The 25,921-nt window shown below is 34.8% G+C and overlaps 1 protein-coding gene across 5 annotated transcripts in view; it reads left to right on the forward strand.

Annotated features, from left to right (window-relative positions):
• ATAD2B (ATPase family AAA domain containing 2B) overlaps nucleotides 1-25,921 on the forward strand; it is a 142,364-nt gene that overhangs the window by 67,803 nt on the left and 48,640 nt on the right. For all 5 annotated transcript variants that reach the window (XM_010810207.4, XM_010810209.4, XM_005212980.4 and 2 more), the window contains 3 exons: nucleotides 3,164-3,350; nucleotides 15,458-15,643; nucleotides 24,298-24,433. In XM_010810207.4, coding sequence (XP_010808509.1) covers nucleotides 3,164-3,350; nucleotides 15,458-15,643; nucleotides 24,298-24,433 — 509 coding nt within the window. The remainder of the gene's footprint in view (nucleotides 1-3,163; nucleotides 3,351-15,457; nucleotides 15,644-24,297; nucleotides 24,434-25,921) is intronic.

Consider the following 25,921-nt stretch of genomic DNA (forward strand, 5'->3'; position numbering starts at 1 on the left):
AAAGTTATCTGTGAGTCTCTAATAGCACCATGTACTCAAAGGTTGTTGCTTATTAATTTATTTCCTTTTTCCAATAAATACACTGAGTCATGAGCTCTGTAGTAACAGTGTATTGGTGGATACTTTGGGCCAAGGCATTCAACATAGGAAGTAGTCAAAAATTGTTAAATGAATGATCATTTTTAAAAAGTTACTTCTTTCTATTTTCTTTTTGAATTGTTTACATCCTTTGTATAAGAAGGTAGTTTTGGTTAAAATACTGTGCATATAAGCTCTTTATGCGTTAAAATCAGTTCTGTTAATGGCAAATTTAATTATCGTATTTGATTGTTTGCTGTTTGGTTCAGATTGTAATTTTTTAAAATTTATTGAAGGATAATTGCTTTACAGAATTTTGTTGTTTTCTGTCAAACCTCAACATCGGTCAGCCATAGGCACACATATATCCCTTCGCTTTTGAATCAGTCTCCCATCGCCCACCCCATCCCACCCCTCTAGATTGATACAGAGCCCCTGTTTGAGTTTCCTGAGCTATACAACAAATTCCCGTTGGCTATCCATTTTACATGTGGTAATGTAAGTTTCCATGTTACTCTTTCCATACATCTCACCCTCTCCTCCCCTCTTCTGAAGTCCCTAAGTCTGTTCTCTATGCCTGTTTCTCCACTGCTGCCCTGTACATAAATTCTTCAGTACCACTTTTCTAGATTCCATATATATGCATTAGAATACAATATTTATCTTTCTCTTTCTGACTCACTTCACTCTGTATAATAGATTCTAAGTTCATCCACCTCATCAGAACTGACTCAAATGCATTTCTTTTTATGACTAATAGTCCATTGTGTATATATACCACAACTTCTTTATCCGTTTATCTGTCCATGGACATCTAGGTTGCATCTATGTTCTAGCTATTGTAAATAGTGCTGCAGTAAACAATGGGATATATGTGTCTTTTTCAGTTTTGGTTTCCTCAAGGTATATGCATAGGAGTGGGATTGCTGGGTCATATAGTGGTTTTATTCCTAGTTTTTAAAGGAATCTCCATACCATCTTCCATAGAGGCTGTATCAATTTACATTCCCACCAGCAGTGCAAGAGCCTTCCCTTTTTTCCACACCCTCCCCAGCATTTATTGTTTGTAGACTTTTTTGATGATGGCCATTCTGACCAGTGTGAGGTGATGTCTGATTGTAGTTCAGATATAATTTTTGAATAACAAATGTTTTTAGATTTTTATGAATTAAAAACACATGAATCTTTTGTTTTTTTGCTTCTATGTTAGAATTCATTTTGTTCTGTGAAATGAAGATCTGTATCCTTCCTATTTTAAAACAATATTTGTGTTATGGTTCATCTTTGTTCCATTTATCTTTATGCTTATTATCTTATATAAAATTTTTTCAATTACTGTGATTTGTTTTCTGGGCTGCTATTAAGTTCCACTGATCAGGGTTTCTTTTCTCTGGTGTATTATACATTCTGTTATTCTGTTCTGTAATATGTGTCAGTATAAAGTAAGGCACATCTTTACGTACTGTTTTAGAACCTGGGCTTTGCAGTTATATGGACACTGAGTTGTGTAATCTTATAGCAAACTTCTCTGAGCCTTGGGTTCGTTACTATTTAGTAAGAGGAGACTTATGTATTTCATAGAATTGTTATGAAAATTAAACAAGAAATCTGTATGAAGTTCTAGTTACTAAAATAGGTTTAAATGTTCTGAAATTGAAGCTTGCACACTTTTCCACTTGATATTTTTACTTGATTATTTATTTAATAATGATTATTTATTTAATAATGTTGCAAGGATGTTTTAAATCTCCCTCCTGCATCAAATTTTATTTTAGGATTTTTGATTTGCATTTTTAAAAATCTGTAAAATAAAATACCATGAACTAACCATAGTTAACAATAGTGAAAATGAAAGTTGCTCAGTCATGTCTGACTCTTTGTGACCCCATGAACTATACAGTCACTGTAGAGTATTCTGTACAATCTACTGTATTCTATACAGTCATGGAATTCTCCAGGCCAGAATACTGGAGTGGGTAGCCTTTGCCTTATAGTTAACAATAGCTAGGTGTAAATGCATAGGAAAATTTGACTTCTGTATTCAGGTCCATGATGTATTCCAAATAGTTCTGCATCTCTCTTGTATAGATTTTTTATTATTGTTTATGATTTGTATATTTAGTGTTGTTTATCATTTGTATTTTTACAGTTGCAAATAGAATCTTCTTTCCTTCTTTATATTGGTTATTGATGGTGTTTAGGAAAATCAGTTTTTCTATTTCCATCTTCAGTCATTTTCTTGGTGGTAGGCTATGGCAGTGATTAGTTGATCCTCTTGGATTTTCTAGTGTATAATCATGTTCTTTACAAATAACAGTGTTTGTCCTATTTCTTTCCATTAGTTCCATTTTAAAATTTGCTTTATTATTATTGCATTGCTTAGAATTTCCTGCATTATGTACAGTGATATTAGATAAACTTGTTTCATTTATCTTTTTAGTGGTGCTGTAGAATCTTGAAAATACAAGTTGATTTTGGTTTAATATGTTATCCTCAGTTGGCCTTTTCTGGTGTAGGGCTTTAGATGTTATCTACTAAGTTAAGACCAGTTAGTTTTTATTGGCCTAGAAACAAAATTGCTGCCACTAAAGAAGTCCTACTTTTTTTTTTTTTCTACTTTAAAAATTGCAAAATATGTATGTAGTCTACCATTAATAAAGAAAGAAACCATTAATAAAGAAAGCCCTACATTTGGAATAATCTTTAGATGTATATCTTTGTTGGAGAAGTGGAATTCTTAACATTTGACCTTGGATAATTAATAAACTAGATCATACTTAGTATCTGAAGCATTTTCCAAGTTAATATATGTGGTATGAGAAGATGAATGCCCAGGTATTCTGACTTTCTTTCAGAATGGATTTTTATACTTTTATGTCTTTGTTGTTAATGTGATCAGAGAGATCAATATTTTAAAACTGTAATTAATGAAAAAATGATTCACTATACTTAAAAAGTGAGAGAGAAGAAAAAGCTCTGTTAATTTGGTGTTACATTCTTTTATGTAAATATTTACCTAATATTTCATCTTGATCTTCAGAGTGTATGGTTTTGAAATAATAATTATATCTTATGTGTATTGCAGGTCACCATATCATCAGCCAACCTCTTACAGGCCAAGGTTATTGCTATCTGGAGAACGAGGCTCAGGTCAAACTTCTCACCTTGCTCCAGCACTTTTGCACACTCTAGAAAAATTCTCTGTGCATAGACTAGATCTCCCAGCACTTTATTCAGTTAGTGCCAAAACACCTGAAGAATCATGTGCACAGGTAGGTTTGCACTATATTAGAGTACTTCCAACTTTCTTATTATTTATATCACAATAGTGTTTGATAGATAAATTTTTTTCAAAGAACAGTAATATAAATATTAACTTTTTGTTGGTTGTTAGCATTCTTATATTAAGGCAAAGGATCCTTTTGGTTTTTTAAAATGAGATCAGTTTTTCCATGATACTTCATTTTTTTCTGAAATTTTAATACTATTTCTTGTATTAAAGCTTTATTAAACAGTATAGAAAAGGAACTTCTTTTTGCCTTTTTTTGACCCTTTTTACAGAGACTCTTTAAGCTTCTGTCTGTATTTAAGAGCCTTAAGTAAGGGAGATAATGTCAAGTTTGAGAAAGCCAAGATTTAAAATTAGTTTAGAAAACTGATAGCAATTTAAAAATTATATGTATTTGTTTTAATCAAGTGTCAATTTCAATCAATAATCAATTTTCCAATACTTTATCTTTGCTAGCTAATGAAGCAATTTGACGTTTTAATATATAACTGTGAATTTATTACAAGTGTGTCATGTTGGAACTAGGGGCTAAGGGAATAAGTTTTTTGAACCAAGGGACCATGTCTTCACCATTTCTGTGTCTCTGACACAGTGCCCACCTCATAGTAAGTACTCATTAAATGTTTGAGTGTCATCTTCTACTTTGACATTTAGCCTATTTTTAGAGATTAGACTCTCAAGTAGTAACACTTAAGAGCATTGCACAGTTGTTTTTTTTTTCCCCAATTATAGTTCATATATATTTAATGCATATACTATCTAACTGACAACCATTCTGCACCTTGTAGCAAGATAGATTTTTTAAAATAGCTCATAGTCAGTTCAGTTCAGTCACTCAGTTGTGTCCGATTCTTTGCAGCCCCATGAACTGCAGCACGCCAGGCCTCCCTGTCCATCACCAACTCCCAGAGTTTACCCAAACTCATGTCCATTGAGTCAGTGATGCCATCCAAATATCTCATCATCTATCGTCCCCTTCTCCTCCCGCCTTCAATCTTTCCCAGCATCAGGGTCTTTTCAAATGAGTCAGCTCTTTGCATCAGGTGGCCAATAGTGTCAGATTTATTTCTCTTTTACTTAACAGTTCTTTGGGTATGAACATCCTAGAAGTACTTCACTACTTATAAAGTCCTAATTAAAGGTTTTTTTTTTTCCCCCAAAACCCATGGCCTGACTAAAAAACTTTATACCAGTGATTTTCTCCAGGTTTTATACATTTAATTTATCCTGGCTGTTAGTGTTCTCCAGTAAGGTGGATTTACATGTTTGCTCATGTTTTTCTTTTTAAGTGAGACAAAATTATTATAGTTCTTATGCAAGTACGGGAATAACTCAGTACCATTTAAAATAAATCCAAGTGATTTACTAGGAAAATATAAATTAATAAGGTGACTTCAGAGGAGAGAGAATCTAAATAGACAATAGTTGTGGAAGAAGAAATTGAGTGTCAACAAGCACTGAGTCCAAACAATTTCACAGGTGAATTATTTTAATCTTAAAGGTTAAGATTATTTTGATGCTGGTTAAACTGTTCCAAAGCATAGTAGAAGAAGATGTGAAATCATAAAAAAGAATGGTGCTAAAACTTTGAAAGAAATACAAAGAAAATTGTAGACTAATCTCACTTAGACAGTGGTCATAAATATTCCAAATTTATCTAGTAGCACATCGAAAGAGTAATGTACTATTACTAAGGCATGCAAAATTGATTCAGTTAGATGTGGGGAAATATAAATATTGGAATGAACATATTGAAGTTCAAAATACTTGCCAATAAAACTACACAGTGCTGTGAACAAAGATAAAGAATAAAAAGAGAGTATGGACACAAAAGGTGAAAAATAAACAAACTCCAGAACCAACAAATGTCAAAACCTAAATGAACCACAATTTCCTCTCAAAATACTTCTGGGAAGTAAAGTGAAAGTGAAAGTCGCTCAGTTGTGTCCGACTCTTTGTGATCCCATGGACTATACAGTCCATGGCATTCTCCAGGCCAGAATACTGGAGTGGGTAGCCTTTCCCTTCTCCAGGGGATTTTCCCAACCCAGGTCTCCTGCACTGTAGGCAGATTCGTTACCAGCTGAGCCACAAGGGAAGCCCAAGAATACTGGAGTGGGTAGTCTATCCCTTCTCCAGCAGATCTTCCAGACCCAGGAATTGAACTGGGGTCTCTGCATTGCAGGTGGATTCTTTACCAACTGAGCTATCAGGGAAGCCCTCTGGGAAGTAAGTATATTAAAATAAAGATAGAGCTACATGGCTCTGTGTGGACAAAAAAAAATTTTTTTTGCCAATAATATGATTGTAGTATTAACTAAAAACCTATTAGGGCCAATAAGAGAATTCTGTAAGGTGGATAATTTCAAAGTTAATGTTGAACTGCATGGGTCCACTTATAGATAGATATTCTTCAGCAGTAACTACAAAACGAAAAGATCTGTGGTTGGTTAAATCTGTGGATGTGGAGAAACTGCAAATCCAGAGGGCCTGACTATAACTTATACACAGATTAGCCCCTGCGTGTTCAAGGGTCAACTGCATAATAAAAGGAGAGGTTCCATTTAAAATATTAATAGCAACTAATTTTACCTAGGAATTAATAGTTAATTTGTATGGCCTAAAAGAAGAAAGCTAAAAAGTCACTTGAGGACAGCTGTATAAGTGAAAAGGCATACCTCGTTTTTATTTACTATGATTCAAAGTGTAGACTCAAATCATATTGCACAGATTAAAATCTCAGCGCATTTGTATTTTTTGTGGCCTTAGATAAGTTGCTTAACCTCTGTGAGCCTCAATTTTCTCATCTATGAAACAAAGATAATGGTACCACATAAGGTTATTTTGATTATTGAAACAAGCTCATCCAATAGTCTTGGCATACAGTACCCAACAATGACAGCTATCATCATGTTTATCTCTTCTGCTACATACAGCTAGTGACTGGTAAGACTCAACATTGGAGAGCCATGAGTTCTCTTCTAAATTAATGTATAAATTAAGTACAATCCCAATAATAATCCCCCCCCCCAAATTTAAGAGGAGACATTAAAAAAAAAGGCTCTTTTTTTTTTCTCTAGAAAATAAATATGAGCATAGCAAGGAGAATTCTAAAGGAGAAACTGTAGTGAGATATCCCTACCAGATGTTTACAGATGTAGTAGAACTGTAATAATAAACTACTTGTACCTGTGCAGGAGTACACTGACAAACAATGGAACAAAAGTGAGCAATCATGCTTAGGCCTGTGTAGAAATAGAATTTAGTGTCTGATGATGTTAAGTATATGATGATGATGACATTTGATTTCTTAGAATATGTGTACTTAGTCGCTCAGTCATGTCTGACTCTTGCGAACCAATAGACTATAGCCTGCCAGACTCCTCTATCAGTGAGATTGTCCAGGCAAGGATACTGGAGTCGGTTGCCATTTCCTTCTCCAGGGTGTCTTCCCCAGCCAGGAATCAAACCCAGGTCTCTTGCATTGCAGGTAGACTCTACCGACTGAGTTACGAGGGAAGCTCTGTATCATAGAATAGATGGATTATTTAATAAATAGTCTTAGAAAACTGGCTGGCTCTATGAAGGAAAAAGAAAAACTGGATTTTCTGCCTAAAATTTAGGCCCAGTAAATTCTAGATTGTTAATGGAACTATTAAAGTATTAGGATAATTCACAGGGTCAGTATATTATCTTGGATATGGGAAAGTAATTTCAAAGCAATATATAGAAGCCAAGAAAAATAAGAACAAAATTGACTTTATAAAATTTTTTAATTACTCATGACAAAAAACTTTTCTTTAAATAAAATTAATAGATATAACCTGGTAAAGATTTGTATTTGCAACACATGTCAAGGACAATTTTCCTAGCTATACAAAAATATATTAAAATCAGGAAGAAGAAAGGATAACAACCTAATAAGAATTGGGAAAATAGGAACATGCCATTTATAGAGAGAAAAAAGTGGCAAATGCAACCAATAAAATTTTGAAAAGATTCTTTGCCTTACCTATAAGTGGAAAAAAAGCATGTTAAAGCAGAAAGATACTATTTTAAACAACTATCAACTTGTGAAAATGAAAAGCTTGATAAACCTAATATTGGATATATGAGCACTCATACTTGGTGAGTGGAAATGTAAATTTATTTTTTGAGCCAGGAAATTTACATTAAGAAACATTTCCTAAAGATGTATTAGCTATAAGTATTCACTCTTGAATGTACAGGGGTATTCATCAAAGTATTGTATATAATTAGCAAATAATAAGACAAAAAGAAGCAAGCTAAATGTCCTTTTTATGGTGGACTGGCTAAAGTATAGTAACAGAAATACTAAGAAGTCTAACAAGAGTGAGGTAAAAGATTTATATAGGCTGATGTGGAAAGATGAAGGAGATATTAGTGGTCTCCTTATTGTTAGATATTGTAAGTCAATTCAAGTATGATCTTCTTTGTGTTAAAAAAAAAAAAAACTTAAAAAATATATGTCCATGTCTATATATAAGAAGAAATTTCATCCAAGAATTACCCTTCCCCCACAAAAAAAACCCGTTAAATAATTGTTGTTTTGGTTTGGGGGAAGAAATTTGGAGGATTAGGGGAATGAGTAAGCTTTGTCATTTTGGTTTACACTTTGCTATATAGTTTAGAATTTTTTTTTCTTTTTACTCATGTATTTGAAAGTTTCAGGCAAACTGAAAGATAAAATCACTTTGAAGGTAGAACATTTTCAAAATGAAGAGGGTATTCTCTGTCTGGTTAGTTGTTCCTTATGGCTACTGTATGTGTATATTCACAGTCATAATACTGGCTTCATGTTAGGTAAGGAAATCTTAGGAAATACATAGTAAACTGTATGTTGATCTTATGGGATCCTTGGTTTGTTTTTTTTTCCCTGAATCCTGCTTGGCATCATCGGGCTAAATTTGAATTCTAACTGCATGTACTTTGGTCTCTTTCACTTATCTTGGCTTTTGATACTTTTTTTTTCATGTTGGTGAGGAGGGTGGAGAGAAGTGTCACTTGGTAGTGGAAAACAACAAAACCCACTGCCTGTTATTTGGGTTATGTTCCATTGCATCTAGTGGGTCAAGACAGCTCATTTTCTCTGCTTTCACCTACGAGCTTTTGGGTTGGAAGTGCGGCCTCTTCTTGAGTGACCAACACATGGATGTCTAATCTGCCCAGACACTGGTTCAATTTTATAGTCTTGATAGCTGAAGCTCAGACTTTCTCTGAATATTGAGCAGAGACCACATAAACCATCCCAGTTAATCCCTGACTTTGAATTTTAAGTGCATATTTTAATTTATTTATGATAATAAAACATACTACTGTCTTTTCCAGAAAACTCTTCAAAAATAGACTATTATATAATGAAATTGAGGAATTTTTTCTTAATTTGAGAAATTAAGAGATTGGCAAGCCTGGGTATAAGTAGGTAAAAAAGCCTTATGGAGAAAGAGTGTCTAACTGCCAAAATGCCGAGGAAAGAGAAACAAAAAAACCCTTCTCTCTATCCTTCTCTTGCCTATATTCACTTTCTTTTCTTCCCTTTTGGTTTACTTCTCTTGGTAGCTGGTCCTTCTGTAAACAAGATTATCTCTAAATAGATGTGGAATATAAGGGTTTGATCTGTGGCAAGTTATTCTGTGATTTTCTTTACCTCTTCCTCTGAGATGTGTAATGCAAATTAAATTCGGTTGTTTAATAGTGCAACATGAATGTGACAGGTAGTTTTAAAGGAAAGAAGTCTTGAATCAACCTTTCAAAGTTTGTATTTATGTGTGTTAAGATGGAAGGAGCGGAAGAGCCCTACTTCATATTTCTTTATGCCATGGGGATCATGTTTAGTTTTATGCTTGTTCTTTAAAACATCCTCACACAAGCAGATATGTGACAAAACTTTTTCTTCTTCTGAATGCCTGGGCTATTGATTAATTTTATCGGTTGCATGAAAAGTGGTAAAGGAGTTAGTTTCTGCTGTAGGGTTTTCTCATTGTTTTTTAAAGTTTAATGAGAATGAGAATCTCCTGGGGGTGCTTATTAAAATTTCTGATTCTCTGGCTCCAAACCCAGAGATTCTGATTCATGAAATTTGAGATGAGCCCAGAAACCTGCACTTTTAATGTGCATCCCAGTTGCTACTATTTTAAGTCTTCAGTAAATAAACACTTAGAAATATAGTTTTAGCTCAGGGGTTCCTAACCCCAGGGCCATGGCTGGTACCAGTCTGTGGGCTGTTAGGAACCGGGCTGCACAGCAGGAGGTGAGTGAAATTTCATCTGTATTTACAGTTGCTCCCCATTGCTGGCATTACTGCCTAAGCTAAGCCTCTTGTCAGATCAGCAGCTGCATAGTAAATGTAATGCACGTGAATCATCTCAATATCCATGGCCCGCCGCCTCCCCCACCCCCCATGGAAAAATTGTGCCAAAAAAAAGTTTGAAAAAGAGTTGGGGACTGCTGTTTTTGCTGATTACTGGACAGTAGTTTGACATTTAAAACTGAAACAATTGCCAGAGTTCATAAAGTAGCTCTGTGTGTGAACATGTCTGTATGTATTTTACTTAGCATTTCATAGTTTTCCAAAGACTCTGAGGGTAGGAGAATGAAAACTGATGTAGCCTGGAAGATTTGTGGTTGTCCCAGTCAGTTCACAAGTAATTGTTGAGCCCCTACAATGAGGCTGGAGATGTCAGTATCCGCAGTAAAAAATTTACTGTGTTAACACTCTCTAAAAAATAAAAATGGGAGAGGGAGAGGGTGGGAAGATTTGGGAGAATGGCATTGAAACATGTAAAATAACATGTATGAAACGAGATGCCAGTCCAGGTTCGATGCACGATACTGGATGCTTGGGGCTAGTGCACTGGGACGACCCAGAGGGATGGTGTGGGGAGGGAGGAAGGAGGAGGGAGGAGGGTTCAGGATGGGGAACACATGTATACCTGTGGTGGATTCATTTTGATATTTGGCAAAACTAATACAATTATGTAAAGTTTAAAAATAAAATAAAATTAAAAATAAATAAATAAAAGGAAAAAAATAGCAGCTCTAATGAGGTGGACAAATCTAGACAAATTATACAGAGTGAGGTAAATCAGAAAGAGAAAGACAAATATTGTATATTAATGCATACATATGAAATCTAGAATGATGGTACTGATGAATCTATCTACAGGGCAGCAGTGGAGATACAGACATAGAGAACTTTCAAAAGCTGGGGAAGAAGGTGGGATGATTTGAGAGAGAAGCATTGAAACATAGAGATTACCATATGTAAAATAGATAGCCAGTGGGAATTTGCATATGATGCAGGGAACTCAAAGCTGGTGCTCTATGACAACCTAGGGGGTGGAATGGGCAGGGAGGTGGGGGGAGGTTTAAAAGGGAGGAAACATATGTGTACCTATGGCTGATTCATGTTGTTGATGTATGGCAGAAACCATCACAGTATAGTAAAGTAATTATCCTCCAATTAAAAATAAAATGTTTTAAAAATAGCAACAACTGTGAGTCCCTTTTACTGACTTTTTCAGATGTATTTCTTTTCCCTCTTGTATCATTTCCATTGCTGATTTAGGAAAAAAGTGATTGATGAATGTGTTACTTAATTGTTTTCATTACTATCGAGGTATAATTGAATCGATAAAGCTTTGGAGTTTGGGTACCGTATGTTGTTATGAGTAATTTCACATGGTCAGTAAGGTTTTTTGGAGGGTGAAAGTTTTAGTATTTATTTTTCCCCAGAAAGAAATTACATCTGGAAATTCTCAGGGAAAATCTGTTTTGGTTACATGGCATTAAGGAATTAATATACTTACCTATGTGTATACTTTGGATTCTGTTGTGTTTGTGAAAGAGGATTTCTGGGTTTCTCCATAACACTCTGTGTATGCTGGGGATACTCTTGTGTTTGTGTACATGGCTACACATCTGTGTTTTGCCATAGCACTTTTTTTTTCCTTGGAGTTGTAAACAAATTATCCTGGCCCAAATTGTGTCACATTTACTGAAATTATTGAAGTTTTTAGCGATGAACATATCTTCATTGCTAGAAAAGGAACTTGGGTGTTTTAATTTTCAAGAAATGTTGATTTGTATTAAACACATTGTTCAGAAACTCTAGTATAGCTGTGTTTTTTAACAGGCTGATTTTATATGCTTGTAAAGAAATTGGGCTTTTAATTTCTTGAATCCTGAATCTTCAAACCTCAGGCAGTGCCTTATTTTCACATAGATGCTCAAAATGGAATAAGTGACATATGTGGAAGAAAGTTATCCATAATGGAGAAATAGTATTATTTTAACTTTTTTTTGATATCATGGTTTAAGGAATTAAACTTCTTTAAATAGTACTTTTTAATTTTTATAAAAATTGAGAATAAATTAGCCCCCAAGAATTTTCTTTTACTTATGTCTTATAATTTTAGTACATTCATAATATTGTAAAGTGACCAAGACAAATTCTGAAAATTTATTGATGATACAAAGTTGTTTTTCTCATGTAGCCCCTTTTAGAAAAGTGAAAACTGTACTGGCTTGGAGCTTTCTGCTTCACGCACCTTTGCATTTGGAATTACTCTAGTTTTCAGTTTTTAAAGTGGCTTGTTATAGGCTGTATATTCTTAATTTTTTAAAGATACAGTAGATTTTCATGCACTGAAAATTTTAATTTGGTATCTAGTGTACTGATTTGAGGTTTAGTTTTTGAACTAAGGACTCATAAATACAAGTGCAGTTTATATTGTTAGTGCTTCCTTGCATGAAAGGCCCAATTTTTGCCTTTCATATCATCAATACTTGGAGAAAATAGTTTGTGGTTTTTTTTCAAATAAAGAAAAAAAAAAGTTATATACAGGACTCTGATGTCTGGGAGAGGAAGAGGCCAGAAGTATATTGTTTAAAGAATCAAAATGAACATTCACATACACTGGTGTTCGTTCATTTATTTGTGCAAGAGTGCTGGTCATGTCAGAGGTATTTTGAAACGGTTGGTTCAGTAATTTGGCCTACTGTCTTTTTTTCTCTATAACAGTTTTTCTGTTTTCTACTACACCTTGCACATCCACCAATCCAAGACACCCTATAGGTGAGTATTTTTCTAGTTATCAAATGGCATCACTTGTTCCCAAGACAGTTGCCGCTTCACTAAAACTAGCCTTTATTTTTCTCCTATGAAATATTTAATTAATTGATTTCACAGAGTGTATCTTATTCCATGGGGCTTCCGTTGTGACTCAGTGGTAAAGAATCCACCTGCCAATGCAGGAGACCCGGGTTTGATCCCTGGGTCGGGAAGATCCCCTGGAGGAGGAAATGGCAACCTACTCCAGTATTGTTGCCTGGGAAATCCCATGGACAAAGGAGCCTGGAGGGCTTTAGTCCATGGGGTCACAAAAGAGTCAGACATGGCTTAGCGACTAAACCACCACAACTATCTTATTCTGCAACTTTTAAAATTACCTGGAAACTGTTGAAGAGCTGACTTTACATTAAAAACACACACACACACACAATATGATTAAACTTTTTAATCAGTTTTTAAATACTATCCTCAGAGTCTATTCTTTCTGGAATTTCATTTCAAAAATGGGAGAATTAGGACAGGTTGACTATTTAATGAAAATATAAAAGTTTATTTTAACATTCAGAGATAAAATGGAATAAGGAGTTAAAAAGGAAATTTGTTTTAGTAGCGTTTTTAAATTTTTCTGGAAATTAAGGATGTTTTTCATTTAAAAGTTTCAGAGAAAACTATTCCCTGATTATTGATATTGCATATAATTAGATTAATTCTTGATTCATGTAATTATATATTCATGGACCAGAAAGTCTGAGCCTTTTTATTTTTCTGTATTTATCTTAGACTTTTTTCCTGATCATTTTTTGCCCTCTAGGTTTTCAAATATAATTTCAAAAAGTTCTAATAAAGATGCTTTCCTAGAGTCTTTGGAAATAAAAAGGGTAATGAGGTATCATTATCTTATTCAGTGTGCTAATTTTGAGAGGTTTGGGTGAGAAAAGGAAAGAAATAGAAATATCCCTCAACTCTTTTACAGTTGGTGATACTTATATATGTAGTTCAACCTTGCAGATACGTTTGAAACATCTATATTACTGCACTGTTTAACTTATGGCTCTGGAAAATTGTTTATTATCACTTAAACTGTCTGTTGCTTTGCCTGTACTCTCGTATCTTTGCTAGCAGGTAGATGTTCTCAATCCATATATTAATAGAAAATCTAACCTACAAATACTAGAATTAGCGAGGCAAATTTCATTTTTAAAAAAAGGCATGTTTTTTCATCTTTCCCTGGGCATGTGGTAACCTGCATGGCTGAATTAGGTAGTTTTGTGAGGTTTCTTAGTAAGCTGTGAAGTTTGTTAGTCTTTTTCATATAATCACCTTTTTCTTCCTGCTGGTTTTCCCTTGTTTTATCAGCAACAGCCATTGGTCACTGTCTTCTACATACCATGCCTGATTTGGGTGGCATGTAGTAAAATTAAAAACTTTTTTTTGGAATCAAATACCTTTCTTGCCTTTGTGCTCCTGTGTGGTTCCTTCCTTTTGCCAACATTTATGCTTGTTGTTCTCTTGTGAATCTTCTACATGAACTTTGGAAAATAATAATCCTTGGATTTCGACGTCCAGGTTAAGAGGGTGTGTATTTGCAGAAAAGGTCAAAATTTGAAGGTCCTGAAGGAGTTGTACTGTACAACTGTTCTGGATTGGTGGATATGCAAATGTTAAAGGAAGGGAAGGAACAAATATTACTTTTGATGTGAGTGATCATAACATCTACATTTCCAATTAGGGGGAAATTTTTATTTTAGTGTCTTTCATCTGGTTTATTATTACATTGGCAGTATATTTTATTTTACACAGGAGATTTAAAACTATATAAAATATAATATTTGAAAAATTCATGCAAGTGGTAGGCTTACTCATTAAAGAAAAATAATCCTTTTGAATCTTAAGAATATTTTGATAATCATTTAAACTATTTGATTCTCATTTCTGTATCTTGCACATTACATAGGCTAATTGAAGTGTGTTTAAGAGAAAATAGAGAATTTTAGAAGTAGAGTTTTTATATTGAAGAGGGAGAGACAGGTTTATTTTTTTCTGGCTGCACCGCATGGCATGTGGATCTTAGTCCCCAACCAGGGATCAAACCTGTGCCCTGCATTTGAAGCATGAAGTCTTAACCACTAGACAGCCAGGGAAGTCCCTGATGGTCAGATTTTTAACTTACTCATACACTTGTTAAAGGTACTGAAGAGATGTCATATTAACTTGTAAGAATTTGTTGATGGACTATTGAGTTGTTGTTGACTTTTATGTAAAAGGGCAGTAGTTCTGTCTGGCAACTTATTAATTGCCAGCCTGGTCTTTATTTGCATGTGTTGGCAGACTGTGACTGAAGCTATGGTTAAGACTCTTTAACACCTAGGGAAACTTTATTTTCTACTTTCTGAAGTGGGAGTGTCTCATGGTTTTTTCCTAATTTATTTATTGCTTTTTAGAGATTAAAGGTGTTTTGTGACTATTTTATAGAAGATTGAGTTAAGGTAATGGGAGGTAAACAAGTGGTTCAGCCGAATAGTTCATTAAGTTTAAGCTTTAGGGTGGCATATCTTGGTTAAAATATTTAATCCATATGTTGAGTGATTTTAGGCAGTGTGCACGAACGTGTAAACTGTGTCTTCTTTTTCTTCTTTGTGCTTCCTGATAATCTCTCTTACGTAGGTGACATATAGGTGCATGCTTATCTCTTTATTTGCAGCATTATAGTGGTGTTTTACTTTATGTGATAGAGAAATGGAGCAATATGATACCTTTATACTATTAATACATACTGAGTAGGAATAATAACAAAATATTCTCCTTTTCTTAGGTGGGATAAGGGTAGATAGAAGTTGTATGTATGGTTTGTGCATTATGTCTTGAACAACTTAAATATTGAGGCTGACCGTAATTATAGTAACAGGCCTGACACATTTAATGTATTGGGAAGTTACTGTGTAGACTTTAGAATAATTTCTATTTGAATTTTTAATGCCAGTTCTTTCCTTAATTAGATTTTTCGTGAAGCTCGAAGAACAGTACCTAGTATTGTTTACATGCCTCACATTGGTGATTGGTGGGAAGCTGTCAGTGAAACTGTGAGAGCAACTTTTCTGACTCTGCTACAAGATATACCGTCATTTTCACCCATATTTCTGTTGTCTACCTCTGAAACCATGTACAGTGAACTGCCTGAAGAGGTAAGAACTGACTAAATATTTATGTTTTCTTATGGTTTTAAAATAGTTTTCCTTGTAATTTAACATATTTTGTCAAGGTTCATGCCTTGGTTGTACCAAATATTAGCCATGTGACTTGTTAGTTAACTTTTTAAGTTTCGGTTTGTTATTTTTTGATATATATTTTGATATATTCCTCAGTATTGTTGTGAATTATGAGACAATTCATGCTTAGACTGGACCATGATGTATATAGTAACTACTAAGAACACCTTAGCTGTATCGTCGTCAGTGCCATTATAATTATTCTTCTCCTTCTTACCATCTGTTAGATTATTTGGTGGGATTTGACCTTTCCTCTCTTTCATTGGTAGCATCATGTTGTGCATATTTTTAAAACCTGACATTTAACATTTGAATTCAAATCCAACTCAATAGTAGAGAATTAGGTAAAAATCACAGGTGTTTCAGAAAAAATGAGATCAACTCGTGAATGAAATTGCTTTTTAAGAAATTATTTTAACATTCTAACCATACCAGGTTTTGAAATAATCTCCTTTAGAAGTGCTTAGAAATATTTTGCCCAAGCAACACAGTTCTTATAAAAGCTTTATATGTTTCAAGTTTTATAGTCTAAATCTTCATTACCTAGAATTTTATGATTCAGATTTTTTTTACCAAGTTCTTTTGTTCTGTTTCAGCTCTTTTTATATATCTTGCTAAAGTGAGTTTGTACAACTTACTGCTCTTGTAAGAAAAGTATATTAAATGTAGAATATTTCTCTTTTTTTATTCAGAGTCTGATATTATTGAGACCATTAATCAGTATTTTTTTTTTTCTTTAATCATAGGGAGCGGTAAAGTTTAGTGGAAAGATGTGTGCAGTAATAGTCAGAAAAATACACTTGTTGGTGTGAGATAATATATGTGAATTTATTTTGAAAACCACAGAGCTACAAAATGTTTGGTATTATAAAGTAGGAATGCTTTTGAAATGATTTAGGAGAATGGACTGAACCTGGACATAACTGAACCTAGGAGCCACATCTTAAAATTTGATCCTCTCAACTAGTTTTATTATTATAATTTTATAAAAATTAAAGAAAATTAGAATAATTAAGGGTTCTAGGCAGAAATATATATTTGCCTAAAGTGTCCCTATATTGTTAAAAAATTTGTAAATAAAAGTATTACTAAACCTATCTTTGTGATACAGCAGTTTTAGTTTTGCATATCCTTGTTTATTTGCATATGTGATTTTATTGTTAGTTTAGTTTTATAAAAGCTAACATTGCATCATATACATTTTCAGTGTTGCTATATTATACTTTTTTTGTGAATTCCAATATCCTTAATTAATAGCTAAAATACTAGAAATTTACTAGCATCGAATCCTAAAATTTCAGCACCCACCCTCCCATCTTCTGTATTCTTCACCCTTATTATACCAAATAGTTACTAAAGATATCAAGGATAGTCACTGTGGGACAAAGTGACACACTTATTTGTGGGGTGAAGATTATGGAGATTTTGTTAGACTACTGGTTACATTATATGTTTTATATTAATTTATATTAATTGTCCTTAGAAAAGCCTCCTCTACCCCAAGCCTTTCATTTTAATTTCAGCTTTGCCATTAGTATATTGCTCTGTTTCGGTCACAGACAAATATAGTAGTGAATAATACTTAGTGAGTATTGATAAATATTTGGTTAATAATTAAAAAGCATAGAGAGTTGCCAACTGAGTAACTAGGTTAGCAAGGTGCCAGATTGATGGAAGAAAAATTGAAGTACACAGTGGGTAGCAAAAGACTAAGTGATTCTAAAAGAAAGAAATGGCCAGTTACTATAGTGTGTTTAAGAAAATTCAGTGGTAAATTAAAATAACAATAAGATACAGATTAAAAAAGAAAAGTTTCATAAGCTCTCTTCAGGACGGTTCATAGTAATAGATCTAAATAAAAAACATTCATTTAAGTTCAGTGATGCCATTTATAGATAAGTAGTTTTTCATAGATAAACAAAAAAGATAGAACACAAACAGCACAAAAAGTTACCATAGCCTTTCTTCATGGACAGAGTTTTTTAGGAACAAACACAAAGATATGGCACAGGCAACATAAAAAATACCAGAGTATTTATCATAGCTTTTCTTCATAGATTGGAAACTAAATATCTTATAGCAGGGGATTGCTTAGGTCATAGTAGATTTCTTCCATGAAATACAGTGAGACCATTAAAAATATTGATGTAGAAAACAATGTCATGGAAAGATGCTTGACTATATTGCCAAAAATTATAGGCATTTATATTAGTATGTATGGCTTTGCTGCTAAGTCACTTCAGTCGTGTCCGACTGTGTGCTACCCCGTAGACGGCAGCCCACTAGGCTCCTCTGTCCCTGGGATTCTCCAGGCAAGAATACTGGAGTGGGTTGCCATTGCCTTCTCCAATGCATGAAAGTGAAAAGTGAAAGTGAAGTCGCTCAGTCGTGCCCGACTCTTCGCAACCCCATGAACTGCAGCCTACCAGGCTCCTCCGTCCATGGGATTTTCCAGGCAACAGTACTGGAGTGGGTTGCCATTGCCTTCTCCATGTATGGCTTTATCTGGGTTTATATAGAAATAATTATGTATTATATAGTCATATATATAAATAAAACTACATGTAACTATTAATAATAGTGATTATCACTGGGTCTTAAGATTTTAGTTATTTTTGTTATCTGTTTTCTAAATCTTCTGTAATAAATGCTACTTACTGTTCTCATCAGGAAATAAACTCATTCAGAGATGAAAAGAAAAGGTTCTCTACTAAATTTTTAAAAGCAAAGCAAAACAAAAAAGAATTAGTCATCATGGGACTAATAGGGATACAAAAATGTTTTCTTTCTCTGGGACAAAGTGACAATTTCATCCTTTAGAGCCCTTTTAAAATTCTCTTATAAATGTGTCTTTGTATCTTTCCCTCTTTTTTAAATCCAGAGTTCAGTTCAGTTCAGTCGCTCAGTTGTGTCCGACTCTTTGCGACCTCATGAACCATGGCATGCCTGGCCATCCTGTCCATCACCAACTCCCCGAGTTTACCCAAACTCATGTCCATTGAATTGGTGATGCCATCCAACCATCTCATCCTCTGTTGTCCCCTTCTCCTCCTGCCCTCAAACTTTCCCAGCATCAGGATCTTTTCAAATAAGTCAGCTCTTAGCATCAGGTGGTCAAAGTATTGGAGTTTCAGCTTCAACATCAGTCCTCGCAGTGAACACCCAGGACTGATCTCCTTTAGGATGGACTGGTTGTATCTCCAGTCCAAGGGACTCTCAAGAGTCTTCTCCAATACCACAGTTCAAAAGCATCAATTCTTCTGTGCTCAGCTTTCTTTATATTCCAACTCTCACATCTATACATGACTACTGGAAAAACCATAGCCTTGACTGCTGCTGCTGCTGCTGCTAAGTTGCTTCAGTTGTGTCCCACCCTGTGCGACCCATAGACAGCAGCCCACCAGGCTCCCCCGTCCCTGGGATTCTCAAGGGAAGAACACTGGAGTTGGTTGCATTTCCTTCTCAATGCATGAAAGTGAAAAGTGAAAGTGAAGTCGCTCAGTTGTGTCCAACTCGTAGCGACCCCATGGACTGCAGCCTACCAGGTTCCCCCGTCCATGGGATTTTCCAGGCAAGAGTACTGGAGTGGGGTGCCATTGCCTTCTCTGTAGCCTTGACTAGACGGACTTTATTTTTCATATTATCTTAAATATTATAGTGAGTATGTTTCATAGCAGAAATGGAGTATTAGTAGAATAATATGTTTAAGTAAATATGCATGTACTGGAGGGAATATTTTCAAATTTTTTTTTAACTGATGAGGCATTTCATCCAAAAAAAAATTGGAAATCATCATTCTAGACTGACTGTTACCAAATTGTGATCCATGGACCCCTGTGGGCCCCACAAGACATTCAGAGATTTGTCACATTCCTCTTTTTTCTTGTTTAAGCTGTGTATCTTCTTTTGTTTGTTTTGGCTGTGCTGAGTCTTTGTTGCTATGCTGGCTTTTTTCTAGTTGCAGGGAGTGAGGGCACTCTCTAGTTGCCGTGTGTGGGCTTCTCGTTGCTGTGGCTTCTCTTGATGTGAAGTGTGGGCTTTAGGGCACAGTGGACTTCAGTAGCTGTGGCACAGGGGGTCAGTAGTTGTGGTCCCTGGGCTCTAGAGCACAGTCTCAGTGGTTATGGTGCGCGGGCTTAGTTGCTTTGCATCATGTGGGATCTTCCCAGACCAGGGGTTGAACACATGTCTCCTGAATTGGCAGGCAGATTCTCTATGACTGAGCCACCTGGGAAGCCCTGTATCTTCTTGAATATGGGTTTTCTTAATGTATACCAATCACAACAACATTATTGTAGCAGATTGAATACAGAAGCAGAAAATGAGAATCCAGTTGTCTTTCATTAAGCCAGACATTAAAGAGATTTGAAGAAATGTAAAATAATGCCACTTTTCTCACTGAATTTTATTTTACATATATAATATTTTGAAAAAAATATGTCTTTCAAAAGAGTGTTTTGTTGTTCAGTCGCTAAATCATGTCTGACTCTTGTGACCCTATGGACCACAGCACACCAGGCTTCCCTGTCCTCTACTATATCCTCGAGTTTGCTGAAGTTCATGTCCATTGAGTCAATAATGATATTCAACAGAATATGCGTTTTTAAATTTATCTTTTTGAAGTATCATTGATTTACAGCATTGTGTTAATTTCTACTATGCAGCAAAGTGATTCAGTTATACATACATTCATATTCTTTTCTATTATTCATTTTGTATGTAATAGTTTGTATCTGCTAATCCCAAACTCCCAATATAACCCTCCCCCTTGGCAACTACAAATCTGTTCTCTAGGTCTGTGATTCTTTGTTTCATAAATAATTTCATCAGAAGAATATATTTTAGTGTTGACATATAATAGGTTTTAAATGAATACATTATTTGAAAGGTTCTTAGTTTTAATTTTTAGTGCATAGATATTGGCCAATATAACCCAGATAAACAAAAGCTCTTTTAGGTTCTTGAGTAATTTTTAAGAGTTTAATGAAGTGTGGAGACCAAAACATTTGAGTCTCTAACCACTACCACAAGCTCTTTGAGAGGAGGGGATTGTCTTATAGCCCTTCCTTCCTGATACACTGGAACTGCTTAGTAAATGTTTGTTACATGGAAAAAGAAATTGACCGTTGAATTACCACAAAGGCTTTACGTAAGTCCTGCCTAACCTCATTCCTTTTTTTTTTTTTTTTTTTGGCAAAATTCTAGTGTAAGTAATATACTTCTGTGGACCCTGAAGATTTTTTCTGAGAACAGTTGGAGAATTTTAGTTGAGATATATGAAAATTACAAGCTATTTCTATTTAGGAGAATTAGGAAAAAAGAGTCCAAGGTTGAACAAAGAAAAGAGATTTTTAAACAAGGAAGCAGATAGAAGTTGAAACTTGAATTCTTATATATTGCTGGAGGATTGTAAAATGGTGTAGCCACATTGAAAAGTTGGCAGTTCTTAGAATGTTCTGATATGACTCAGCATTTTCACTCCTAGGTAACTACTCCAGAGAAGTATAAACATACATTCACCCAGAGACTTGTACACCAGTGTTGCTACTAGAATTATTCTTCATAGCGGAAATAACCCATTCATTAATTGGTGATTAGTGAAGCAAAATGTCATATATACAGAGTGAAATATTATTCAGCAGTAAGTGGAGTAAACTGCTGATAACACTGTCCAGCGTGAGTGAACCTCAATATATTATTCTAAAAGTGAGAGAAGCTGGGCACAGAAGACTACCAGTTCTATGATATGTGATTTCCAGAAGAAATGAAATCTCTAGATGCAGAAACCAAACCAGTGGTTGTCAGCTGGGAGTGAAGTGTAAATAGACTTCAGATGGGCACAGGGGAACTTTTTGGAGGTAATGGAAATATTTTTTTTAGTAAAACTGACTTGTGATGGTTGCACAGCTGAATTAATTTACTAACAATTATGGAACTTAAAGTTTCAGAGAGAAAGTAGGAGGTATGTCTAAGTTTATCTGGAAAAGTCAGAGAAAGCTTCACCCAAAAAATATTGACTTGAGTGGAGAGTTTAAAAAAATGTTTAGGAAAGAGTGATTAGCATATATAAAAACCATTGTGAACCAGTGTGAAAGAGAACATGATTCGTTCAGGGAATTAATATGAGTTTCGTCTTGTTGCAGCATGAAGTTTGAGTCTGGGAACATCAGAAGATAGGAGTGAATTTAAAGACAAAAAGGCTGTTGATAGTAATCAGACAGGCAAATCAGGGGGATTATTGTAGACTTGCTTTTGGTTTGCTTTTATATTCATGAAGTTCAACACAATGTTGAAAAATGATCAGAAGGAAGAATATTTAAAATTGAAATTAAATGTTTTGCTTTAAACAAAACACTTGAACAAAATCTTGTTGCTTCCAGGGTTTTGAGTTCTGTTTATTTTTAAAGAACCAGTTAATGTTAGCATTTTCAGCTATGTCTTCTCTGTATATTTGCTATATCTTCATCTTTGCCCCTTGTAGGGTCTCTTCTGTTTCACTAGCTCTGTTAAAACACTTCTGGCATGGTATCATAGTACTTTCTTGTGAGACTTGAGACTTGACAGCAGAAAGTAAGCCTCTTTTCTTCAGGTTTATAACTACAATGTCTGGCATGATATTTGGCACATAATGGATGTTCACTAGTAAATTTGTTTGCCAGAACTTTCAAGAAAAGCCTTGCGTAGCATAGATTGAAGGGTTTAAAGGATTTTTACATGAAGGTTGTCTTCAAAGAAAATATTGGACGGGCACAAGGTGAAATTTTATATTAACTCTTGAAGGATTTGGCTTTGAGTTGAGGTAATTTCCCATCCAAATGCTGCATTCTGATGGCTCTTTTTCATTAATTGTCTCTTCTCTGTCTTAGAATTTTAGAGTTAAAAATGGCCTTTACAGCTTATATAATCTAGTCTTCTCTATTTATTCATTTTATGACCTCAGGCCAGTCACATAAACCTTTCCAAGCCTAAGTTTTTTTATCTGTAAAATGAGGGGCTTCCATGTACCTCCTTGTTACAAAGATACGTTAAAATAATTTTTAAGAATTTCTACAATTCATAGTGACAAACTGAATGGACTATCCAAAGTTTATAAGAAATATATGCCTGAATTTGGGCTAGAATCTGATGTCTTAAATTTTAATCCAGTATTTCCATACTGTCATGGTGGGGACTTCTTTCCATATTAGTGACTTTTTTCCTTGTTTTATTTGCAGTTTCCAATTTGATGTGGGCTGGGAAACAAAACCACAAGCTTTACTCATTCAGTACATGCTTATTAAGCTTTGCTAGGTACCAGGTATAGTGGTAGGTATAGGAAAATAGATGAATTCTGTTCTCAGGAAGTTTGGTGTCTAGAAGTAGAAAATAGACCTTCTTAAAAAAAACCAAATGAAGTGTATAGACAAATGTGAATGATGTAAAGAGGATTTAAATAGCATATTTTAGAAAGGGGACATCTGGGGTCAGAGTCTTTATAGAGTAGGTGAACAAAGGAGAGGTGGCAGTCCCTAACTGTGAGGAATTGGGATATGAGTATGGCAGGCTTAATTTTGCTTGGGAGTTTTGCATGGAAGGTGATGTCACTGTGGAGCATCCTTTGATGAGATTGAATCAGGTATAGTTTGTTTGCTCTGAAACCAGGATTCCAGAGGATCCAGTGGGATAGACTCAGTAGGGAAAGAGCCCAGGAGGGGAAGTCAGTGGATAGGAAGCACACAAAAACATCTTAAGAGAAGGTGATGCTGTTAGCATCTTCCTTGGTCTCTATTGTGTTGACAAATTGTAGATAATTACTTTTCAGTTCATGTAACAGCTCTTTGCCAACAAAGGTCTGTCTAGTCAAGGCTATGGTTTTTCCATTGGTCATGTATGGATGTGAGAGTTGGACTGTGAAGAAGGCTGAGCACCGAAGAATTGATGCTTTTGAACTGTGGTGTTGGAGAAGACTCTTGAGAATCCCTTGGACTGCAAGGAGATCCAACCAGTCCATTCTGAAGGAGATCAGCCCTGGGATTTCTTTGGAAGGAATGATGCTAAAGCTGAAACTCCAGTACTTTGGCCACCTCATGAGAAGATTTGATTCATTGGAAAAGACTCTGATGCTGGGAGGGATTGGGGGCAAGAGGAGAAGGGGACGACAAAGGATGAGATGGCTGGCTGGCATCACTGACTCGATGGACGTGAGTTTGAGTGAACTCCGCGAGTTGGTGATGGACAGGGAGGCCTGGCGTGCTGCGATTCATGGGGTCGCAAAGAGTTGGACACGACTGAGCGACTGAACTGAACTGAACTGAACAGCTCTTCAAGATTGTCCCCATCTGACTATTGTAATCAACTATCCTTTTTTATATCATAATTATTAATGACTTGAACTGGATCATTATTTCATTCTTGTTTATTCCATGAGGTTGAACCTCTCAACAGCATAGCCTAAGACTACTTTAATCCCACATGAATGTTCAGTGAACGTTGAAAATGGTACCGAAGTTGAAATTATAATTTGGTATAATATAAAGCTTTTAATTCTCTTAATATTTAATGTCTTTGTGTGTGTGTGTGTATGTGTGTAGGTTAAATGTATCTTTAGAATACAGTACGAAGAGGTCTTATATATTCAAAGGCCTATTGAAGAGGACAGAAGAAAATTTTTCCAAGAACTGATTCTCAATCAGGCCTCAATGGCTCCACCACGAAGGAAACACACTGGTAAAGTTCCTAAAGCCTTTAGGAAAATGGGGGTGGGGAAGGCGTTGGAATTAAGAAATATCCTTTCTTGGAGTCATTAAAGCAAAACAGTTCTTTGTGGAAGACAGTTTTTCAAGTTTTAACTTTAGATGGACACATGGAAGTGGCCATTGTGTTTAACTGACTTGAGATTGGAAAGTACAGCTTCATCGTTAAAGCTTTTCTAATGGATGACTGTTAATGAAGTAATCTCCTTATCACTTCAATCCAGATGCTCTAGTAGATTTATGAGACTCAAAAAGTCATAGAAAAAGTCTTTAGTTCTGCTCTGTTTTAATCATTTTTAGTACTGAGGGCTTCAACTAGCAGGTTGTGAACAACAGGTGTTGTGTTGATTGCTTTCCGGTTCAGGGTTGTTTTGTTGGGCCTGATTAGAACAATTGCCTTTTCTGGTTTATTTTATTTATTAATTGATTTTTAAAATATTTATTGACCACCTGTTTTGTTAAATATATTATGCTAGGCACTTGGAAGTCTATCATGGCTCTCTTTAAGCATTAGAGTTTTCTTGGCCTTAAGAGGGGCCTCAAAATTATTCAGTCCTCTGACTTAAGAAAGGGCTGCATTCTAAGTTATTCAGTAATTTCTTTTCCTAATCTTAAAGGTGGAAAGATTTTTACCACCTAAATCTTAAAGGTGGTAAAAGATAAGATCCTCTTGATTAATCTGTCTTTCAGTGTCTTTGAAAAAAATATTTATTAGAAAAAATTTAAGCCTCTTATCTTTTGTTCAATTTTTGTGTGTTTCTCATGGCTGTTCTTATGGGATATTTAAATACATTTCCCATTTCTGCCAACTCCTTACTGTTTCATACTTTGTTTTTCATTGGTTATGTTATTAAATACTTCTTTGTTTTTCAGTGGTTATATTATCCAATACTTTAATAAATCTATGGCCCGTTAGTGGCTCCTTTTCACATTTTTCTCAGTGTTTATAAAATGGACATCTATCAAATGAATATAGTGGTGGGGTTTTCCCCCCAGAAACCTTGGGAAATTTAACGTGGAAGTTATACCTTCTGGTTATTGGTTGTTGCTTTCTCCTAATCTAAATAACAGCATTTAAAATATTTTATTATTAAAGTGATTCATTTTAATAAAGTATCTTGCATGTTCCTAGATATATTAAAGTCCTGTAGATCTGAATTTTCTATGTTAAGGATTAACATTATTATTATTTTTTTGAGTTGTTCCTCCTGTTGACTTTCATTTTTCATCTTAGGGGCTATTTAGAAATCAGCAAGAATACTTAGAATTTTAATCCTGAGCTTCAGTGTGATACCAGGAAAATCTTTTAAGGAATTAGAGAGCATTATGATTAGGCAAGTTAATACTTTACCTTCTAAGAAGATGTTTTGTTTGTTTTACAGTATATAGTGAATACCATAGATTTTATATATAAAACTTAAGACTGGGTTTTCCATCTTCTCTATGTCTTTGGGGTTTTTTT

Source organism: Bos taurus, chromosome 11 (genome assembly GCF_002263795.3).
Source record: "Bos taurus isolate L1 Dominette 01449 registration number 42190680 breed Hereford chromosome 11, ARS-UCD2.0, whole genome shotgun sequence".
Taxonomy (NCBI): Eukaryota; Metazoa; Chordata; class Mammalia; order Artiodactyla; family Bovidae; genus Bos; species Bos taurus.